Source organism: Mesoplodon densirostris, chromosome 11 (genome assembly GCF_025265405.1).
Source record: "Mesoplodon densirostris isolate mMesDen1 chromosome 11, mMesDen1 primary haplotype, whole genome shotgun sequence".
Lineage (NCBI taxonomy): Eukaryota > Metazoa > Chordata > Mammalia > Artiodactyla > Ziphiidae > Mesoplodon > Mesoplodon densirostris.
In genome coordinates this window covers 46,728,820-46,747,899 of record NC_082671.1, presented here as the reverse complement: position 1 = coordinate 46,747,899, position 19,080 = coordinate 46,728,820, and the positions used below count along the sequence as shown (strand labels likewise).

Here is a 19,080-nt window from a genome sequence, read left to right as displayed (position 1 = left end):
TGTGGAACAGGTTTGGGAAAGTGAGGCAGAACTGGGCTGGGGGAAAGGAAAGAGGTGAAAATGACCCATGCAGTTTTGGAGGTGGGAAAGAACAAAACTTACGCTGCAGTCGTCGTAAGTGCTTTTTAGTCTGGCAGTGTCTGTGTCAATGGCCTTGTGCAGCTACCCGTGTGGCTCCTGCCGGTGTGTGTGCAGCTTTGCAGGGGATGTGGGATGGCAGTAAAGGCCCTGGGTCCCTCTTTCTGTCGCCCTTCCTCCTCTTCTGCACTAGCGGGGGCACCCTTCTAGAAGTAGGATGTCTGGGTTCCAGATTCTTCCCTCCCCAACCTCCCCCAGACATAAATCACACACGATTTCATTAAATGCACCTCCTGCTGGGGATGTTGGCTCATAATTTCTCTCTGATTAACCCCCGCTACCCCGGCAAGTTTACAGGCCAAGAGAGGGAGGGGATAAGGGGGAGGGAAAAAGGAGGGATGGGGGGCATCCCAGGCCGGTGATGGATGCCTCTGTCAGCCCGGCTCGTATTTATTAATAGTCTTAATACGGGAAGCAATAAAGGAAGAGAGGGATTCTATTAATTAAATCATTGTTATAATTAACTTTCATTAAAGTAGGATCAATAAAGAGGAGTTGAGATGGAGAGAGGAGAGATCCATTATCTCTAATTTCCTTGGAAGGGATTCAGGGAACGAGATGGGGTTGCTAGGAGACAGCAACGTGAGGGAAGAAGGAAGGATGTAAGATGTCACCCAGGTGGGGCTGGAAGGGGGGTGGGCAGGAGGGTTTCAGGTGGATGGAGAGAGGGGACGGTGGGGGTGGCCCACCCACAGGCCCTGCAGAGAATGGGGGTGGCTGATAAGGGAGCTATTGGGATGGAAGCCAGGGGGCTGTAGGCACGGTTAATGCCCGGCATTGCTGAGAGTCTCAGTGAGCACGTGGGTCCTTAATGCATGCTTTGTGATGCTGTGTGTGTGTGTGTCTGCCTCGTCTGTGAAGCTGGCTAGAGTGGATGAATGTGTTTTTGTGATTGTGGAGTCTGCGTGTACATATGGGTCTGTGAGGATGGCAACAGAGGGAGAGAGGCAGGGCTGGGAGGAATTCAAATAATCTCTAGAGGTAGGAGGTTTAGGACATTTCTTACGAAGCGGATACTCAAAGGTGTGCCCTCTTCATAGGAGTAATGTCTGTCCTTTGGCTCAAAGTACAGTGAAGGCTGCTTTGGAGAGTGAAGGTCTCAGTGGTGGAAACCTCCCCCCACTCCCAAGGCACTCACCTTGGCCCATCCAAGGTCCCTCACTGCCCCACCCCTGGGACTAAACCCTTCCCTCTCCTTCAGTTTGCTCCCTCCCACACTGCAGTGTGCCCCAAGCCAGACCCCACCTGAGACAAAGGTTCCTCCCTCCTCTCTTCCCACTGGTGGCCAGCACACCGGGGTGGGGGGCAAGATGGGAAAATACCGACAGCCTCCTCCCCAAGGCAGCGGTGGGGGTGGGGGGGGTCTCTTCCTCCCTCCCTCCCTCTTCCCTCCACTAAGGTCTAACAGCCAGAGGTCTTGACCTTCTCTGACCCAGCCACACCTCATGATAAGAACACATTTTATTAGAATAGTTATACATATCATATAAATATATTTGTCCAGCTACAGGTAGGGAGAGGGATATGGGGGGGGAAGCTCTTATTGCTGAGGGGGCACCTGGGGAGGGAGGGAGGGCTGGCAAGTGGGGACACCTGGGACCATTTGTTCTCCCATCCCTCACAGAAGGCACAAACGCATCATTTCTTTCCATGTGAGGACCCTGGGGGGTGGTGGTAGGGAGGGACAGGAGATAAGAGTACAGAAAACCTCAAAAATACAAAAGAAACATCCAAACTTAGTATCTAATGGTATAGAAAAGGCTGGGCTGGGGTATGGAAGGCAGTGGGGCAAAAGAAGGAGGAACCAGGGAAGTTCAGAACTCGTAGAGACCTAAAGAGGTCATGATGTCAATCCAGGCCCCAGGGAAAACTCAGGTAAACAAACGCAGACCCCAAACAAGAGAGGGTGGGGTGCCCCAGGAATTGGCTTCGGGGCATCAGAGAGTGTGAGTGTGTGAGTGTGTGTGTGTGCATGTGGTGGTGGTGTAGTGGCTGGTGGGAGTGACAGAAGCAAGCAGGGCCAGGAGGGGGTGATTTGATTCCCCCTGGAGAAGGCCTCCTCCATCCGGGTTCCTCCAAAACCACTTTCAGGGAGTAAATTCAGCCACTGCTTCCAAGAAGGAACCCCTTCCGGGACAGAAGAGCCAGGTAGGAGAGGATGAAGTTGGAGAGCTTGGGATGAAATCACACAGGAGCGGGTCTCAGGCAACAGAATATCATGGAGCCGAGTGTGTTGGAAAAGAGGCATGAAACCTAAGTGTACGTCTATGCATGAGTGTGTGCATGTGTGTAAGTGTGTATTTGTGTGTGTACTGGGGGTGCAGGGGTGGGGTCATTCAAAGGTGAAGGGGTCCTGGGTGCTGAAAAAGAAGTGTCCATCCACGTGGTCCTCCAGGGCGTCCTTATCGCTCTCGGCTGGGAAGCTCTCCTTACAAATAGGACACTCCTTCCATGGGGGGGTGGTAGGGCCCCCAGTGCTGGCCTCTGACAAGGGACCCACCGCAAAGCCACTAAAGAGAGACAGAGGCGAAAGGAGAAGGTCAGTGTGCTCCACTGCCTTCTTAGCTTTTGGACCTCAGGGAGAGGGACCCACACATGTGGGCTCCCAGATGACCCTGTTCCTAACGCAGCAACCTGGCAGTTCTCTCTGCTAGCCTCTCATAGTATCCTTCTCCCCGCAATACTGGAAGCCTTCGTTTCCCAGCTCCCCATGCCCTCTTTTCTTTAGTCCCTGCTGGTTTCTCTAGTACAGAGCCCATCCCCCAACCTCCTGCTCTCCTGCCTCCATCTCCGTCTGCTGCCTAATGAGGCTGAAAACGAGTCTGACATCGTCCTTCATCTTCCTGCTCCAGCCTGGAAGGATGACAGCATCACCCGCTCCCTGCCCTGAGCCCATCTCACATCCAGGCAAAGCGGGGGCGGGATGGTAAGATCTCTCTTCCCCCCCGCCTCCCCCTCTGGAACTGTGGAAGAAAAGGGAAGGTAGAGGGGCAATCTGATACTTGAATTCCCCACCCAAAGGGTCCCCCAGGGAAGTCAGGGAAGAGGGATAGCATCTAAGGGGTGACCAGATGGATGCTGGACCCCAGTCTTCTTTCTGTTCCTGTCTCAAGGGGCCTTGGTCACCACTCTTCAATTCCTGACAGAGCCTAGGTACTTGCCTGGTGGTTGGGGAAGGGGTAGGGGCAGGAGAGAGGGGATGCTGGGCAATCTGAGCTCCACGGAAAATGGTGCTGCTAGAACAACACAGAAGCCAGTTAAAGGCAGGGCCTCTGAGTGCGCACGTGCACTGATAGGCACCAGTGATTTGGAGTGGTGGGTCATTTTCTGTGTCAATACAACTGTATCTCCTTTTCTTGGTTGGGGCCAAGAAGAGGGAGGTTGGGGGAAGGGCATGAGGACTGTTCACCTGGATGCCCTATCCACGGGCATCCTCCCACCTCCCTCCTGTCTTCCCCCTTTGGCACTCACCCGGCCATGTCATAGAAGGCATTGCCCAGTTCCGGAAGCAGCAGGTTGGCCTCCTCACCACCACTCTGCACAGCTGCCATCAGGACTGATTTCTCATCTTCAGCCTCCTGGGCACCAAAGGGATAGGGTTGAGTTTGGGGGTAGTGTCCCCAGACAGGGGAGCAGCACACTGGGACAGGTAAGGGAAGTCTAGGCCGGGACTGTTAACAGAGAGTTGTAGTAAGAGTGGAGCAGGAGAAGTGGGTTTTTTTTTTTTTTGTGGTATGCGGGCCTCTCACTGTTGTGGCCTCTCCCGTTGCGGAGCACAGGCTCCGGACGCGCAGGCTCAGCGGCCATGGCTCATGGGCCCAGCCACTCCGCGGCATGTGGGATCTTCCCGGACTGGGGCACGAACCAGTGTCCCCTGCATCGGCAGGCGGACTCTCAACCACTGTGCCACCAGGGAAGCCCAGGAGAAGTGTTTTGATGAGGGCTGGTGCACAGGAAGAGAACGGGTGTGGGGACGAGCGGCTGGCAGCATTAAGGCTACTGGGTCAGACTGGTGTCCACTTGGTGGCCCTGAAGAGAGCCTGTGCCTGCCTGCTCTCCCCCAAGAGAAAAGAGAGCCCTGTATGGCTAAGACTCCCTGCTCTAGAGGCTGGGCCACTTGGGGTTGGTCCTACCTCTTAGCCCTGCCCCTGCCCCATCTCCCCTCTGTGCTCACAGAGTCAGAGCTACTGTCCTCAGCTGGTCCTGAGAGGTGGGGAGCGATGGGAGCCGGCTGGCTGATGACAACTAGGGGAGAAGCCTCTCGTGGCCCTGTGGCAGGGGAGGAGCCCAGGTCTCCACGCTCACACAGACCATAGGGCGGGAGCCTCATGTCTTCTGGAGACTCATCCTCTGAGTCTGTCAGAGCCGCTGGGCAGCCTGCAGGTGAGGGAGTGGGCGGAGAAGAAAGAAGGAAGCATTGTTAGAGGGTCGGATCAGCTCTGGCTTCTCTGGATGAGGGATACAGTTAAGCTAATCAGGGGCCAGGGTCTGGGAAGGAAAAGGGCAAAACACAGAGGGCAGAGGCAGCTCCCAGAGGGGTCACGTGGAGCTTTCCCAACACAGGGAGGGAGAGCAGGGAAGAGGTGTCCCAAGACTGGGGGTGTACAGACGCAGCCCTGTAGTGGCCTCCTCATCCTCTGTGGCAGGGTCCTCATTCCACTTCTCGTCTGCCACCTTCTCCAGGCGGGCCTCCAGCTTTCTCATGTACTCTAGCAGTTCCTGGAGGTGGGGAGGAAAGACGTGTGAGAGGCTGGGAAGATGCGAACCGTGCAGCCCTGCACGGCCTTCCCTTGCGTCCAGGATGAACTCTGAGCACCTCAGGATTAGACGCTTTTGCCGAAGGTGGGGGGGCAGTTTAAGGCAGATCCTCCCCCCACAGCCCCCAGCCCTCTTTCACCCCTTCCTCCCCCAGCAACCCTCCCCTGTCCTGCCAAGGCAGCTAATAAGAGGAGCCATGGTCCCATTTTTAGCCTCGGGGGCCCTCTTCACAGATGCCAGTTTCTAAGCCAAGAGGTGACAAGAAGATACAAAGTTTCCAGCCCTCAAGTCCTCCGCTGGGGCCTCCAGGGGGCTGGATTATGGATTCTCACCTGCTTCTCCTCCTGGAGCTGCTCCTTTTCCTTCTGGAGCACGCGCAGGGCCGACCGCAGCTCCACCAGCTCCCGCCTACTCTCTGACAACTGCACCTGAGCAGAAAGGGTCAGAAGGAATCTGGAGCCTAGAAGGTACCTCCCAGAACCTGGGCTCTGACCTGGACGCAACAATCTAGAACCACGACTCTCCGTGCCTTCGCTCCTCTCTTGCCCTGACACACAGGAGGCCCCGACACTCTTCTTCCACGAGTCCCTTGTCTTGGCCGCAGGAGCCTCAGCTGAGTCCTAGTCTCTGTCTCCCAAGTGGGGACCTGGATGACTGCCTCTGGGCTGGGGTGCAGAGGGCTTGGTCATAGCAGGGGGCACTCTAGAATTCTCCTAAGTCATCCCTACCGGGCCCAGAATGTGTGCCGAGAGCAGAAAGGGACATGGCATGCTTCAAACCAACGAGGGCTGGGGGGCATGCAAGTGGGATGCTGCCCAACAGAGAAGTGAGTGCCTAGAACTTCTGAGCCCACAGCCAAGACAGAGGGAAGCAGCACTGATGCCTCAGAAGGCCCGGGCCCAGGCCTCTCAGGTGGCCGGGCGCCTCACCAGGCTAGAGTCCTTTTCCTGGGCCAGTTCAGTCTTGAACACTTGGTTCTGGGTCTTCTCCTCCTGTACTGCCTTTTCCAGTCGAAGTATCTCTGCACTCAGCTTTAGGATCTTGTCCTTCTCGGCCTGGGAGACGCCGAAAAGGAAAACGGGAGCGTAAAGGAAATGGGATGCCACTGGCAACAGCACCATTCCTCACTGTGTCTCTTCTTTATTTAACTGAGTATTTTGGAGTGATTTCCCCTTCTTGCCTTCCTCATCCCCTGTACCCCCGAATGAAGGAAGGTCCCTGACAGCATGGCACCTTGCTAATCAGGGATGGGTATCACGGCAGGGCCGGTGCCTAGGACGGTAAATGTTTCTGAATCAACATGGTAACCAAGACAGCTGCTACAGAGATCAGGATCTAGACACTCTGCTCAGGGAGGGGCCACACCTGGACAGCGACTGTACCTCCCTCACAGCTTCTGCCCACCCATAAGTCCTCTAAGGTTCTCACCCCCGTCTCTCTCCTCCCAGGGGATCTGACCACACAGAGGGTGCGGGCAGTAGTAGCCAGGGGCATGTAGGTCCCCCCATCCCTCTACCTCCACACTCTGCAGCAGCCCCGCCCGCTCCTTGCTCCACTGGCTTTTTTCCTCCTTCAAGTGCAGACTGAGCTCAGCCAGCCTGCCGTTGACTCTAGCCACTTCCAGGCGGCTGCGGTGCAGCTCGGCTATGGTGCGGTCCCTGGCTCCCGCTGCGCTGGCCAGCTCCTCCCCCAGAAGGGCGGCTTTCTGCTGGCTTGAGGCTGCAAGCTCCTGGGCCCCTCGAAGCTGCTCCTTCAGGGGCTCCAGCTCAGCCTCAGGAGAAAGGAGGAGATGGAATCAGGGCTCCCAGTGAGTCATTTGTGAGCCCGGAAGGTAACTAGGCTCCCTCCACTCCCCCACCACATCAGGACTCAGGACTGGGTTGTTTAATCTTGAGCCATGTCTTTCTCCCCTACTTGTCTACAACCAGCCCTGGAACATTTTCCACTCCCTGTTGCCTAGGGGCTTCACTCACCACCCGCTGCTGGGCCTGGCCGAGGGTGTCCTTCATCTGGGCCATCTTGTCCTTCAGTCGCTGGGCCTGAGCACTCTGCTCCTCCTGCCGGCCCCTGGCCTCCTGCAGCTCCAAATTCAAGCGACAGTTCTCCTGCTGTGCCACCTGGAGCTCAGCCTGAGGGCAGTAGAGAGCAGGTAAGGAAAGGGGATACATATTTGGGGTGGCCATGGAGGTGGGCCTCTGTGATGAGAGAAGCCAAGGTTCCACTCCTCAGATTTAACACAAACTCAGGCATTCAACCCTGGCCAGCCCTTCCTGGGTTCTCAGTGAAAAGCGTCTCAATCCTGAGCAACCCATCTCCAGTGGCACAGCCTGGGGTCTTCCCCTGCCCCATGTCTGCTTCCCCGCTCTTCCTTTTCGATCAAAACTCAATCTGGATGTCCTGCAGGCCTCTCACACTCGGCATAATCTACCTCCCACTCCACCCCCGTACTTGCCACTCTTGTTTGTCCATGGCACTACTTCTCAAGTCACTTGGGCTGGATACCTCAGTGCCACACGTGGTTCTGTTCTCTCCCTAGTGGCCCACAGGATGGACGCTTCTCCATCCTCCATCTTGTTCACAGCCATTTTCTCTTTTTCTACTGTTACCACGACCACATTAGCTCAGGCTCTGGTCATTTCTTTTTTTTTTTTTTTTTTTTTTGCGGTATGCGGGCCTCTCACTGTTGTGGCCTCCCCCGTTGCGTAGCACAGGCTCCGGACGCGCGGGCTCTGGACGCGCGGGCTCCGGACGCGCAGGCTCAGCGGCCATGGCTCACGGGCCCAGCCGCTCCGCGGCATATGGGATCCTCCCAGACCGGGGCACGAACCCGTATCCCCTGCATCGGCAGGCGGACTCTCAACCACTTGCGCCACCAGGGAGGCCCCCTCTGGTCATTTCTTGCTTGGACTACTGAATAACCTCACAACTAGCTCATTTTCCACAAGGCAATCAGATTAATAATCTTTTTTTCTTTTCTCCCCCTGGCCGCGCCACGTGGCTTGTGGGATTTTAGTTCCCTGACCAGGGAGTGAACCCAGGCCCTCAGCAGTGAAAGTGCAGGGTCCTAACCACTGGACTGCACTGGACCAGAATTCCCAGATTAATCTTCTTTAAGAACATTCTTTAAGTATGTGTCCCCCACTTGAAAATCATCAATGCCTCTCACTGCTTACAGAATAAAGACTAAACTCAAGAACCTCTACAATCTGACCTAGGCCTTACCTCAAACTCTTTACCCACACATTCAACTGCTCTGAGTGTCCTGGACTCTAAGCCTTTGCTCATGTTTTTTTGGGTTTTTTTTAGAATTTATTTTTTATTTATGTATTTATTTATTTATGGCTGCATTGGGTCTTCATTGCTGCGCGTGAGCTTTCTCTACTTGCAGTGAGCGGGGGCTACTCTTCCTTGTGGTGCGCAGGCTTCTCCTTGCGGTGGCTTCTCTCGTTACAGAGCACGGGCTCTAGGCGCTCGGGCTTCAGTAGCTGTGGCGCGAGGGCTCAGTAGTTGTGGCTAGCGGGCTCTAGAGCGCAGGCTCAGTAGTTGTGGCACACGGGCTGAGGTGCTCCGCGGCACATGGGAACCTCCCGGACCAGGTCTCGAACCTGTGTCCCCTGCATTGGCAGGCGGATTCTTAACCACTGAGCCACCAGGGAAGCCCCTCATGTGTTTCTCTGTTCCTAGAAAGGCCTCCCTCTCATCTCTGTCCACTCAAATTCTACCTACTCTTCACTGCTGAACAAATGGTTTTCAGACCATCTCCCATAGAAGCCTAGGGTTCTGATGAAGCCATTTAGAAGCTGAAATATTTGATTTCAACTTCTTCCAAATTATGAAAAATTATGTTGAAAAATAATGCACAAACTCACAAGTTAGCACACTGGAGATCATCAAGCACTGATATGTGCTTCCAGGTTAATTCATTTTTGTGCAAAGCTCAGAATAAAGTTTCAATTGTATTTTCTATTGACGTGGAGAGCAAACTGAGATCTCAAGGTAGAAGCTTAAAAATTATCATTTGCACCTGCTTGTGCGTGAGACTCAAGGTGTTCTCAATACTGTACAACCACGACACAATACAGAAACATATTAGCTGCTGAGGCTGACAAAACAGTCATCCATAACCTCCAATTTCCAAGTCTGGTATCCATCAAAATTATCTAATTGCTTTCATTGCTTTATAAGTAAATGTTATGCATTTGAATTTATAAAAGTAAATTTATAGTAAAGCACTGGATGGATAATTGAGAAAGCAAACCAACTCTGAGCCCTTACCTCGCTTTGCTCCTTGTCTGCCTGCACTTCCTTCAGCTGCCCAAGGAGCTTCTCTTGTTCCCGAGTCAGGGCCTTCACCGTGTCTCTAACCCTGTGAGTGGTGGATGCAATGTCAGAAGACCGACTGGTCACCAGAGAAGGAACAAAGACTCAGACTTCTGTCTTGAGCCCTTCTGTTGGGGCTCCTCTAGCCCAGACCTCCACTTCTCTCTGGGATGCCCAAATCCCCAAACCAAGATGATCCAGTTCTAAGCCCCAAGTACCCAAGATTCCTAGTTTTAGAGCACAATATAGAAATAAACAGTTGTTCTTTTCTCTTTATGTATCACTTTAAGGGAAGTTCTGCTGATGGCTTCCCAGTTGTTTGCACTGAATCAAGAGACCAGAATTCAGTCTTTTCTAGACAAGGGGCAGTCATTATTGATGATAAACTTTTGATCTAGAAGTCGGCAGATGTTATTTGTAAAGGGCCTGACAGTAAATATTTCAGGCTCTGCAGGCCATGTGGACTTTTGTGGCAACCTCTCAACGCTGCCACTGCAGTGTGGAAGCAGCCATGGACAATATGTAAATGAATGAGTATGGCTGTTCCAGTAAAACTTTATTTATGAACACTGGAATTTGAATTTCATATGATTTTCACATGTCACAAAATATTACTCTTCTTTTGTTTTTCAACCATTAAAAATTGTCAAAACCATTCTTACCTTGTGGGCTGTACAAAACCACGTGCGTGGCAGGCTAGATTTGGCATGTGGGTCACAGTTTGCTGACCCCTGGTCTACACAGTCCCTGATCTTTTCCAGATGCTCGGTTTGATCCCAATTTTTCTATTCCATGATTTAGAACCTAGACATTTAGTATCTCCCTAGGGCAAGGCTAACATACCCTGGACTGAAGAAGCCTTAGTGATCAACTCACTTTTTACTCTGGGTCTTGATAGCATGCCTCTTTCCTTTAAAGAGTTTTTCTAAAAATACTGAATCTACCAGTACTGAATGAAAGAAACTTAATTATGTCATTTGATGAAAGAAGTGTTTCTCCTGGTGAAAATCTGAAGGACAGGCATGGGAGGTGGTCAATATTCGTGCCATTTGGTAGAAAGAATAGTTGTCTGGCAGAAGAAAGAAATTTATTCTATGTGGCTCCAGAGGTCTAAACCAGGACCAAGGAATGAAAGTTATAGGAGGGTAAATACAACACAACAGATACAAAAATGACAGCTGTCTGATATTGAAAGAGGCTGCCTTCTGAGGTAGGATCTTCCCTCACATACCCTCTTAAATACTTTACATTCCTCCCAATGCTAAGATTCTATGATTTGTACCTTTTTTTCAGGGCAGACATCCCATAACATTTCTGGGATTTCCTAATAGTGAGAACAGAGTCTAATCTTATGCTTTGCTGAGGTAAAATCTGAAATCCATCCTCTCTTATCTTGCCTGGACCGTCCTATCCATTCTCTTCTTCCAAATCCTCCACTCCTAGCTCCTGCTTTGCCTTTGCTGCACAATAAATGGTAATGATGATTATTTCCGAAGGTGAGGAATACAGAATAGGTTAGGTAAGATGGAAGCGAGCTTGGCAGAAAAATTACACCCAGTAATTGGAATACCCTGAGTGAGGTTGAGAAGAGAAAGAGAAACCATGTGAGATGGAGAGCAGGTCTTGCCTACCTGACATGGGAGGCTGGGGTTCGAGGGTCATAGGAAGCAAAGGGAAGTAATGGGGGTAGAGGGGTCTCCTCACCTGTCCAGCTCCACCTCTTTTGTCAGCACCTTCTCACTGATAGTCTGGATGTCATCTTCCAGCTCCAGGATGTGGGCCACGTGGTCTCCCTGTTGCCGGCTCAGGACATCCCTCTCTTCCGTGAGCTCCCCGTGGGACCGGGAAAGTCCCTGGAATTAAGGTTCCCCAAGAAGAAGAGGGAAGCTGAGATTCATCTCTCAAAGAGTGCAGTAAAGGCTTAGGAGAATTCCTAAGTTTGACTATCCACCCTTCTACCCGGTCACCTTCCTTGAAGAAGAAACCTTCCCGGTGAAGACGGCCACCTCCACCCTAACTCAGCACTCCTGTGTTCAGAGAACTGAGTCTCACTACAAATTTGGGACGTGTCTCCCATCATATCCAGTTTAACAGTACTTGTGACCCCCTAAACCTATATCTTAGATGCCAGCACCATCTTAACAGCCCACTGATGTCTCCCCTTTACTGTCTTCACTGGGTTCAGATTTTGGACCCCAGGTGAGCAGACAGCCCCCTCCCCGCAGCAGCCCTGCTCCCACCTTGTACTGCTCCTCCAGCGCCACGTGCTCCTGCCTGGTGGATGCCAGAGCCGTCTCGAGCTCCTGTACTCGTCTCCTCAGCTCTGTCACCTGCCCCTCCAGCTGCAGCTTCAGCTGCATCAGGTCATTCCTCTCTTGCTGGCTCTCATCCAGCTGGTTCTACAGGGGACGGGATGAGAAGGGGAGTCTGCCTGTGAAGCGCCCATTCCAAGGTCCCATCCCCACTGCTCTGCAGATGCATGTCAGGGCTGGGAAGTTACATCAGTACAGGCTATAAAGAGGCGAGTCAGGGGAGGCCTGGTGTGCTACTGAACCCTGCCCACCACCCATCAGACACACCAGCTCCCGGCACGCTGAACTGCCCACCCCTCTTATCTTTTCCCCGCTGAGGCCTGGTCCCTCCTTTGCCCAGCAATTGCAGGAACCCCTTGTCTGGCAGAAGTCTTTCTCAATCCACACAGACAAAGGGGATGGTTCCCCTAATTTTACCCTATCTGTTCTGGAGTCAGACAGATGTGGGTTTAAATCTCCAGTACAATTTTTACTAGCTAGGTGACTTTGAACAAGTTACTTAACTTCTCTGAGTCTCTCTCTTCATATGTAATGTGATCCCTTAGCCTGGGTTGTTTTAAGGTTTAAATGAGAACAATGAATGTAAAAACAGAACACGGGTAGGAGATCACCCACCTCTGACTTATGTAAGATATAAACATCTTCCTATTCTTGTATTGATTCCATATGTTTAGAGGGTTCCATAGGGCAGGAGTTTGTGTAAATCACAAACTACTCATTCCCACCTGCTGAGCTTTCCTCAGGCCTGTCCTCTTGTCTGGGGAATGTACTTCCTCCCCACCTAGTCCTGTCCTTCACCTTCCTTCAGGAAGTCTTTCTTGCTAACATCTGCCTCCACTCCCTAATTCTTCTCTATTTGGTCCAACAGAAAAATAATACAAGCTACATAAATAATTTAAAATTTTCTAGTAGACACTTAAGAAAATTAGTAAGAAGCAGATGGAATTCATTTATCTAACCTAGTCAATCCAAAATGTTATCAATTCAATATGTAATCAACATAAACAATTACTGAGATCTTTTACATTCTTTGTGTGTGTTTGTGTGTGTGTGTGTTTTGGCTGTGCCACGCAGCTTGTGTGAACCCAGGTCCTTGGCAGTGAGAGTGTGGAGTCCTAACCAGTACACTGCCAGGGAGTTCCCTACATTCTTTTTTTAAATACTAAGTCTTCAAATCCGGTGTGTATTTTATCCATACAGAACACCTCAATTTTAGACCACTCACATTTCAAGTGCTTAAGAGCCACATGTGGGTAGTGGGGGCACAGGTCTGGGGCCCTACTGATCTGCTCTCACTCCTCACTTGCCCTGGAAGTGGGTCTCATCCTCCCCTTCCTTGCAGTGTTCCTCCCCCGCGTGGCCTCCCTCTACCCTTTGCATCTTCCTCTAGTGCCTAGGGAAGGCTCCTGGAGAAGGAAGGATCAAAAAATTCTTAGGAAATATTGAGTGACTTTGGCCTGTGGGTGGCTTGCTTTCCTACCCTATGTGTTCGTGTCTGTCTGTGTCAGATTGAGACTTTCCTGTAGGCAAGGCTTTGTATAACTCCCAGCGAGGTCTGCAGTTGAAGCTACAGCGAGGGGAGGGTGAAGCAGGAAGGGGCCCCTTGCAATGCTATCCTCCGGCGCCCTCGCCCAGGAGCAGCTCTGTTGCTCTGCTCTCACCTGCAGCACAGTTGCCTTGGGAACAACCAGCAGGATGTCAGAGCCGCCGTCAGTCTCCTCCAGGGTCACCAGTTCATCCATGGGCCGTGGCTCTCGGAACTGGAAAGGGGGGCTCTGCCCACACACCCGGCCCTGGCGGTTCACATACCGGAACTGGTAGAGCTGGGCTCCGGGTTTGGGCAGGTAGCTGGCTGTGGGAAGAAGTACAGACCCAGGACCCCAATATGATCCCAGGCCCTCAAGTGCTCAGCAGGTTCCCCTTCCCCTTGATGTGTCTTATTATCCATTGTCTTTGGCCCCAGCCCCTTGTTACCTGTTCTATAGACTGTTTTCTCTCCTCTCCACCTCCCACAGGCTATTTCTGATCCCTGGGATACTCTTCTCCCTCCTTTCTGCCTGGCCTTCTCTTTCCTCTCTTTCCCAAACCTACCCTCCTTAATAATAATAACAAAAACAACAACAATGCTAGTTACATTTTTTTTTTTTTTTTTTGCGGTACACGGGCCTCTCACTGTTGTGGCCTCTCCCGTGGTGGAGCACAGGCTCCGGACACGCAGGCTCAGAGGCCATGGCTCACGGGCCCAGCTGCTCCGCGGCATGTGGGATCTTCCCGCACCGGGGCACGAACCCGTGTCCCCTGCATCGGCAGGCGGACTCTCAACCACTGTGCCACCAGGGAAGCCCGCTAGTTACCATTTTTTGAGTACCCATTACGTACCAGGCACTTTGCTAACAGCTTTATCTGTATCATTTAAAATGTTCATATTGTCCCTGTAAGCCAGGCATCCCCTTTTACTGTTAAGATAACAGACACAGAGAGGGTAAGTAATTTGCCCAAGGTCAAACAGCTTGTAAGTAATTAGAGCTGAGATTTGAACCTGGGTCTTTCAAAATCTAATGACCATCTTCTTGTTAATATATGAAGCCACTTTTCCCTCTTCCCTAACCCCTAGTCCCACAAGAAGAGTTCCTCCTTTTTTGGTAAGAGGCAGGACTAGCGGCCCTTTTACAGTTCCTTTCTTGTCTGAATCCCTGATTCTTTGAAAATCCCATGGTTCTGTATCTGCTGAGGCCACTACCCTCTTCCAAACCTCCATCCCCTTGACTCCTCCCTCCCGGTTTTCCCTCTTCCCTTGTACCTTGGAACTGGACACTGGCATGGATGGGGGAACCATCAGTTGCACTTTCAGGCACCGAAGACCACACAAACGTGTGGTAATCCCGGACACAGGCAGCCTCCACCTGTCAAAGCCCACGGTGGAAGAGGGGTATAGTGACGCAACTACCAGCTCCGGAAGGTGGAAAAGGCTGAGGGATTGAACCAGGGGTGGGTAGGATGGTGTTGCAGTGGCAAGGATGCTGAGAGACAGGGAAAGTGGGGGGATGCTAGTGTGTCAGGGGAGAGCAAGGCTAAGATGGGGAGATGGGCTTTGCTTACACACATGGCCTTGTCATCTGTGACATCTTTCTCCCTTCCTCTCTATCATCATGAGGTTGAGAATTCAGAAAGCAAATCATTCCCCTTATTCCAGACAACCCATGGCCCGTAAGCCTGAGCCAAAAGGGGGTCCAGGGATACCTTGAAGATGCCAATCCAGTCGCTGGCGCTGGGCACAGTGCCTGGGGGGAGCGTGTAGTGACACTCCACCTTGGTGTTGGGGACGTAGGTCCGGGCTACATTCAGAAAGTTGACTCCACCCCGGGATGGTGCCCGGCTTAGCGATGATTCTTCCATTCTGGCCCTGAGATGGCTGCCCTCCTATGAAACGAAGATTGAATATCCTGAAGTCTCTCCCCCTCCGCCTCTCTGCCCCCCAACTCTGTCCCCACCCACAGCCCCTGCTCCTGGAGACGGAGGCGTATCTGGTTTCCAGCCCCTGAGGGTTACAGGACCCTTTAAAGGTATCAATCTTAGTCTCTAGGGCATAGGTCTGGCCTTCTGGGTCAGTACCCATCCCGGCTCACACTGTACCCTCTGAGTCACAGACTCTCCCTAGAGGTAAGAGCTCTCTAATTTCTGCTCCCTTTTCACAGCCCCACTGACCAAGCCTCAGTCTCCCAGGCTCGGCCTCCTGTAGTCCCTCCTTTTCCATCTCTTAATAGCCTTGACCATTCCAAATTCTTCAGCCTCCATCTCCCCACCCCATCCCCTACATATTCTGGCTCTTGAATTCAACATCCAACTGAGGCGGGGGGCCCCTTCATTCTGAGCAGGCCTCCTTGCCCACTCCAGCTATACCCAGGAATGACTTAGGACACCTGAAAACAGCAACTCTCTCTGAAAGTAACGAGTGAGTCTTTGGAGCTGGAATATGGCTGGGGGTACGAAGAGACCAATCTTCAAGCCCCTGAACTCTCACCCTCTCTCCCCGTCTCTCAGCTGTCTTCCGCCACGAGCAAAAAAAAAAAAAAAGCCCGCACTCTCATCCAAGAGACAAAGCGAAAGGGGCGATAAAAGGAAAGATAGGTTCTGTTCCTCACTCATTCCTCCAGGAAGTCAAGAATTCTGGAGGCGGCTGCTTCAAAGGGTGGAGTGAAACACTCAGCAGGAACGTGGTGCTGCAGGGAGATGGAATGTGGGGGCCTGGAGCCAGGAAAGCCCCACCCCCGGGTAGGGACAGCCTGGAAGTAAGGGGCCCTGGGAAGGGAAATGTACACATAATGTTGAGAGAAGGAGAAATGGTTCAAAAAGAACCTCATATTCTTCTCTCAGGTCTTGCCAGGAGCAGGGATAGAAACCTACTGGTTTGACGGTTCGTTAATCCATCGCTAGTATTCCCCCCCACCATTTTCTCTGCTTCCCTTAGCCTCAATTCTAAGTGCCTGAACCCTTCCATCTGCTTGGATTGGTAGTTGGAGGCATGCTATAGGATGGGATTAAGACGAAGTGTTCCAAGTTAGGTGGGGAGAGTTCAATGGAAAATATGAGGCTAGGGTGAGGAAAGATAACAACAGTCAAGAGAACTCCTAAGCCCAGGGCTGTGAGATGGCCCATCTCATCTCCAGCCCACTGAGCTTTGTCCTGTGTCAGTCACAGTAATGCACGTCCAATCAACCATGGCCACTAGTCATGTGCACGCCCCCAAACATCACAAACCCACACGAGGCTGAAGCCAGGTGGGTAGGGACTTTAAAAGAGGACAGAAAATCAGTAAAGAAGGGAAGGTGGGTCAGCTCTACCAAAAGGAGCTACTTCTCCCTCCAAAATAGAGACTGAATTGACGACAAGAAGTTTCTCTGAATTTTCATCTCTCTGAAAAATCCCTAGTTAAAACTAGTCCATGTTTTTTTCCCAAATACAATTCTTCTGGCTTTCTAAGAGGGGGTGAACTGTCCTCACAGACATTGTCCTGGGGACCCCAACTATTCCCCACAAACAAAATTCAAAAAAGCTGGAAATATCCCCCAGGCCTGAATGAGAGCTCTGGGCAACTAAGGTGTATATGTGTAGCCAGATTCAGGTGTTTGCATGGGGCGGGGAGGGGGGTGTCCCCATCCCCCCCACGCTGTAGGGCTCTAGAGTTCTTTGACACTCTACACCTTGGAAGCTTCCCCCCCGCCAAGGGATTCAGCGTGGTAAAGGCCTTTGGATTGGTGGCGGGGCGCGGGAGCTGGCGGTTTGGGGGATTAGGGGTAAGGGAAGGTTTGTGGGGTCAAGTCTTGCCGGGCCGAGAACGAGCAGACTTAAGCCTCCCTCACAACTCCCTTAGGTCTATCAAGCTTTATAGAGAAGGACTGAGAGGGAGGCGAGAACAGTCAGGGGGCAGCCCCTGATCAGGGCCCCCTTGAGACCAAGAACTCTCGAAACAGCGGGGTGGCTTCTCCAGTACGGAAAGTGTTAACACCCAAACGCTCCTGCTTCCCCCTTCTACGGTTCCCTTAGATTATCCTTTCACAGACTGGGAAGTGGGGGGATCCCCCATAAGATCGCCCCCAAATTAGGCCAAGTTTCTTACCCCACAGACGGATCAGCTGTCCCCTCACCTTTCACCAACAACAAAAACAGCACTCGGCTCCGAGAAGGGGAGGGAGAGGGGTGGGCGCGAGGGCTTCTGGGGTTTGTGGTTCCTCCGCGCGTTTTTTGCCAGTGAGCTTGAGCATATCTGGGACTACATGTGCCAGGAGGCTGTGCGCAAGGAGGGCGGAGTAGAGGGCGGCCGTAATAGCGGCGTCACCGCCGCATCCTGGGAGGCGTAGTTCTCACTTCCGCGGCAGCAAATGAGGGTGTGGCCAGCAAAGGACTTCACGGCCCAAGATTCCTTGCGAGGGGGCAGGCTAGATGAGTGGCGACTGCTGGTTGGTACCGTGCGTGGTTGGGGGGTGGGGAGGAGTTAGGGCTCTAACGCCCTCACGGTAATACTTCAGAGAGGGCCGAACGAGTTTGGGTATGGACTCCAGTTTACTTTTAACACCAACCTGCGAGGTAGGCAGTTTTGTTATCCACCCTTTACAGATGAAAAAACTAAAGCCCAGAACGGTTACGGAACCGGTCTAAAGTATCAAAGCTATGAGATGGTAGGATTGCACGACTCCAAGTGCTCTCGCCCCTACATCACAGCTACGTACCATTTAGGGGATAGGAAACTGTATAAGAGCTGCGGTAGCAGGTTCTCCTTTGCTTCAACCTCAGGGACAGCCCCTGTAAAAACTGTTGTGTGCACCGCTGACCGTTTTTTTCCAACTTGGAGGTTTCACTGCCAGGGGCCTGCCGGTACTCACAGTCCTGGCCTGGGCATCCCTGGAATGGCCTCTAGGTCCAGGAGGAGGATCCATTGTCTGACGTGGTGGTGTGGGGAGAGGAGGGGGGAAGCTGAAGTGAGAAGAATCAAGTTGAAAAGGGAACCTGGCATAATTCAGGACGGATCACAATTCAGAAACAAGACACTTGTGGGGCTAGTTTGCCCAAGCTTCTTAACTGGTTTAAATTAATTAGGATAACAATCCATGTGCTTTTGTTTAGAAGAGGTGAAAGATTCATATTCCTCCCACACACACACACACCCCCAGTCACATTAAAGACTTGGGTATCCTGCTCCCCCTACCTGCTCTGGACCCTACAAGTAGTCTGAGGCATTCAAAATGATCTCTCTTTCTGTCTCCGTATTAGGGATTACAGTCTGAAGATTGATTTGATCTTCCTGGGTGCCTGCTTTAATTCTCTGCTGCGTTGTTTCGGAGCCTCTGCCTTTTCCAAGTTTTGGGGTAGTATTTTACTTTTATGACTGAATAGGGTGGCTGGTGCCTGCCCTTGGGTGCCTTTTATCTGAAGATCTCCAAGCACTTAACAGTAAGTCACTGGGCTTCACAAACATTAAGGTGACATGTCTGTGTCATTAGTCAGGATTTATGAGTTACGGAACAAGCTGGTGGTTGCAGAGATGGCTCAAGGTCCTGGGGGTGGGTTCAGAGTGAGGCCTGTTCAGGGACCCAAGTCTCAGTTGTTCTTGGTTTTTGTCTTCCACCCAGAATAAAGGCTTGGGCATCCGCTCCCCCTACTCAGTCTCAGCTGGAGCTAAAAATAATAACAACTTCCATTTACTGGGTGTTTACCATGTGTTTAAACTATGCTAAGGATTTTTCCATTTAATACAACAGTCTTATATAGTAGGCCTTATTATCAACCCCATTTTACATATGATGAAAATTGAGGCACAGACAATTAAGAGAGTTACCTGGGGTCATCCAACTAGTAAGTGGTAGAATCAGGATTCAAGCACAGCTAGTCAGTACACCATATTACCACCCCAGAAACTCCTGTTATGGAATACTAACACCCTTTGTTCTAAGGAACAGTGCTGTTATTCAGGGGACAGGTGTTCACTGAACATTTATGTGCAAGGTGATGTTAAACAGATTAATTCAGCAAATAGATGTGTCAGGTACTATGCTAG

At 51.7% G+C, this 19,080-nt stretch overlaps 1 protein-coding gene across 2 annotated transcripts; it reads right to left on the bottom strand.

Moving 5' to 3' along the window:
* Positions 1-1,584: 1,584 nt before the first annotated feature.
* On the bottom strand, positions 1,585-17,226 carry CALCOCO1 (calcium binding and coiled-coil domain 1). Of its 2 annotated transcripts, XM_060113480.1 has the most exons (15): positions 17,146-17,226; positions 14,769-14,948; positions 14,329-14,431; positions 13,190-13,380; positions 11,457-11,615; positions 10,921-11,069; positions 9,172-9,262; positions 6,870-7,025; positions 6,413-6,667; positions 5,826-5,951; positions 5,229-5,324; positions 4,749-4,857; positions 4,313-4,515; positions 3,610-3,716; positions 1,585-2,648 (listed from the first exon to the last, which is right to left on the bottom strand). In XM_060113480.1, the coding sequence occupies exons 2-15, from the start codon at positions 14,922-14,924 to the stop codon at positions 2,471-2,473; spliced, it is 2,079 nt and encodes a 692-aa protein (XP_059969463.1). In that variant the 5' UTR covers positions 14,925-14,948; positions 17,146-17,226; the 3' UTR covers positions 1,585-2,470. The 2 variants fall into 2 exon arrangements, with proteins under 2 accessions (XP_059969463.1, XP_059969464.1); XM_060113481.1 differs by lacking the exon at positions 6,413-6,667.
* Positions 17,227-19,080: the final 1,854 nt, after the last annotated feature.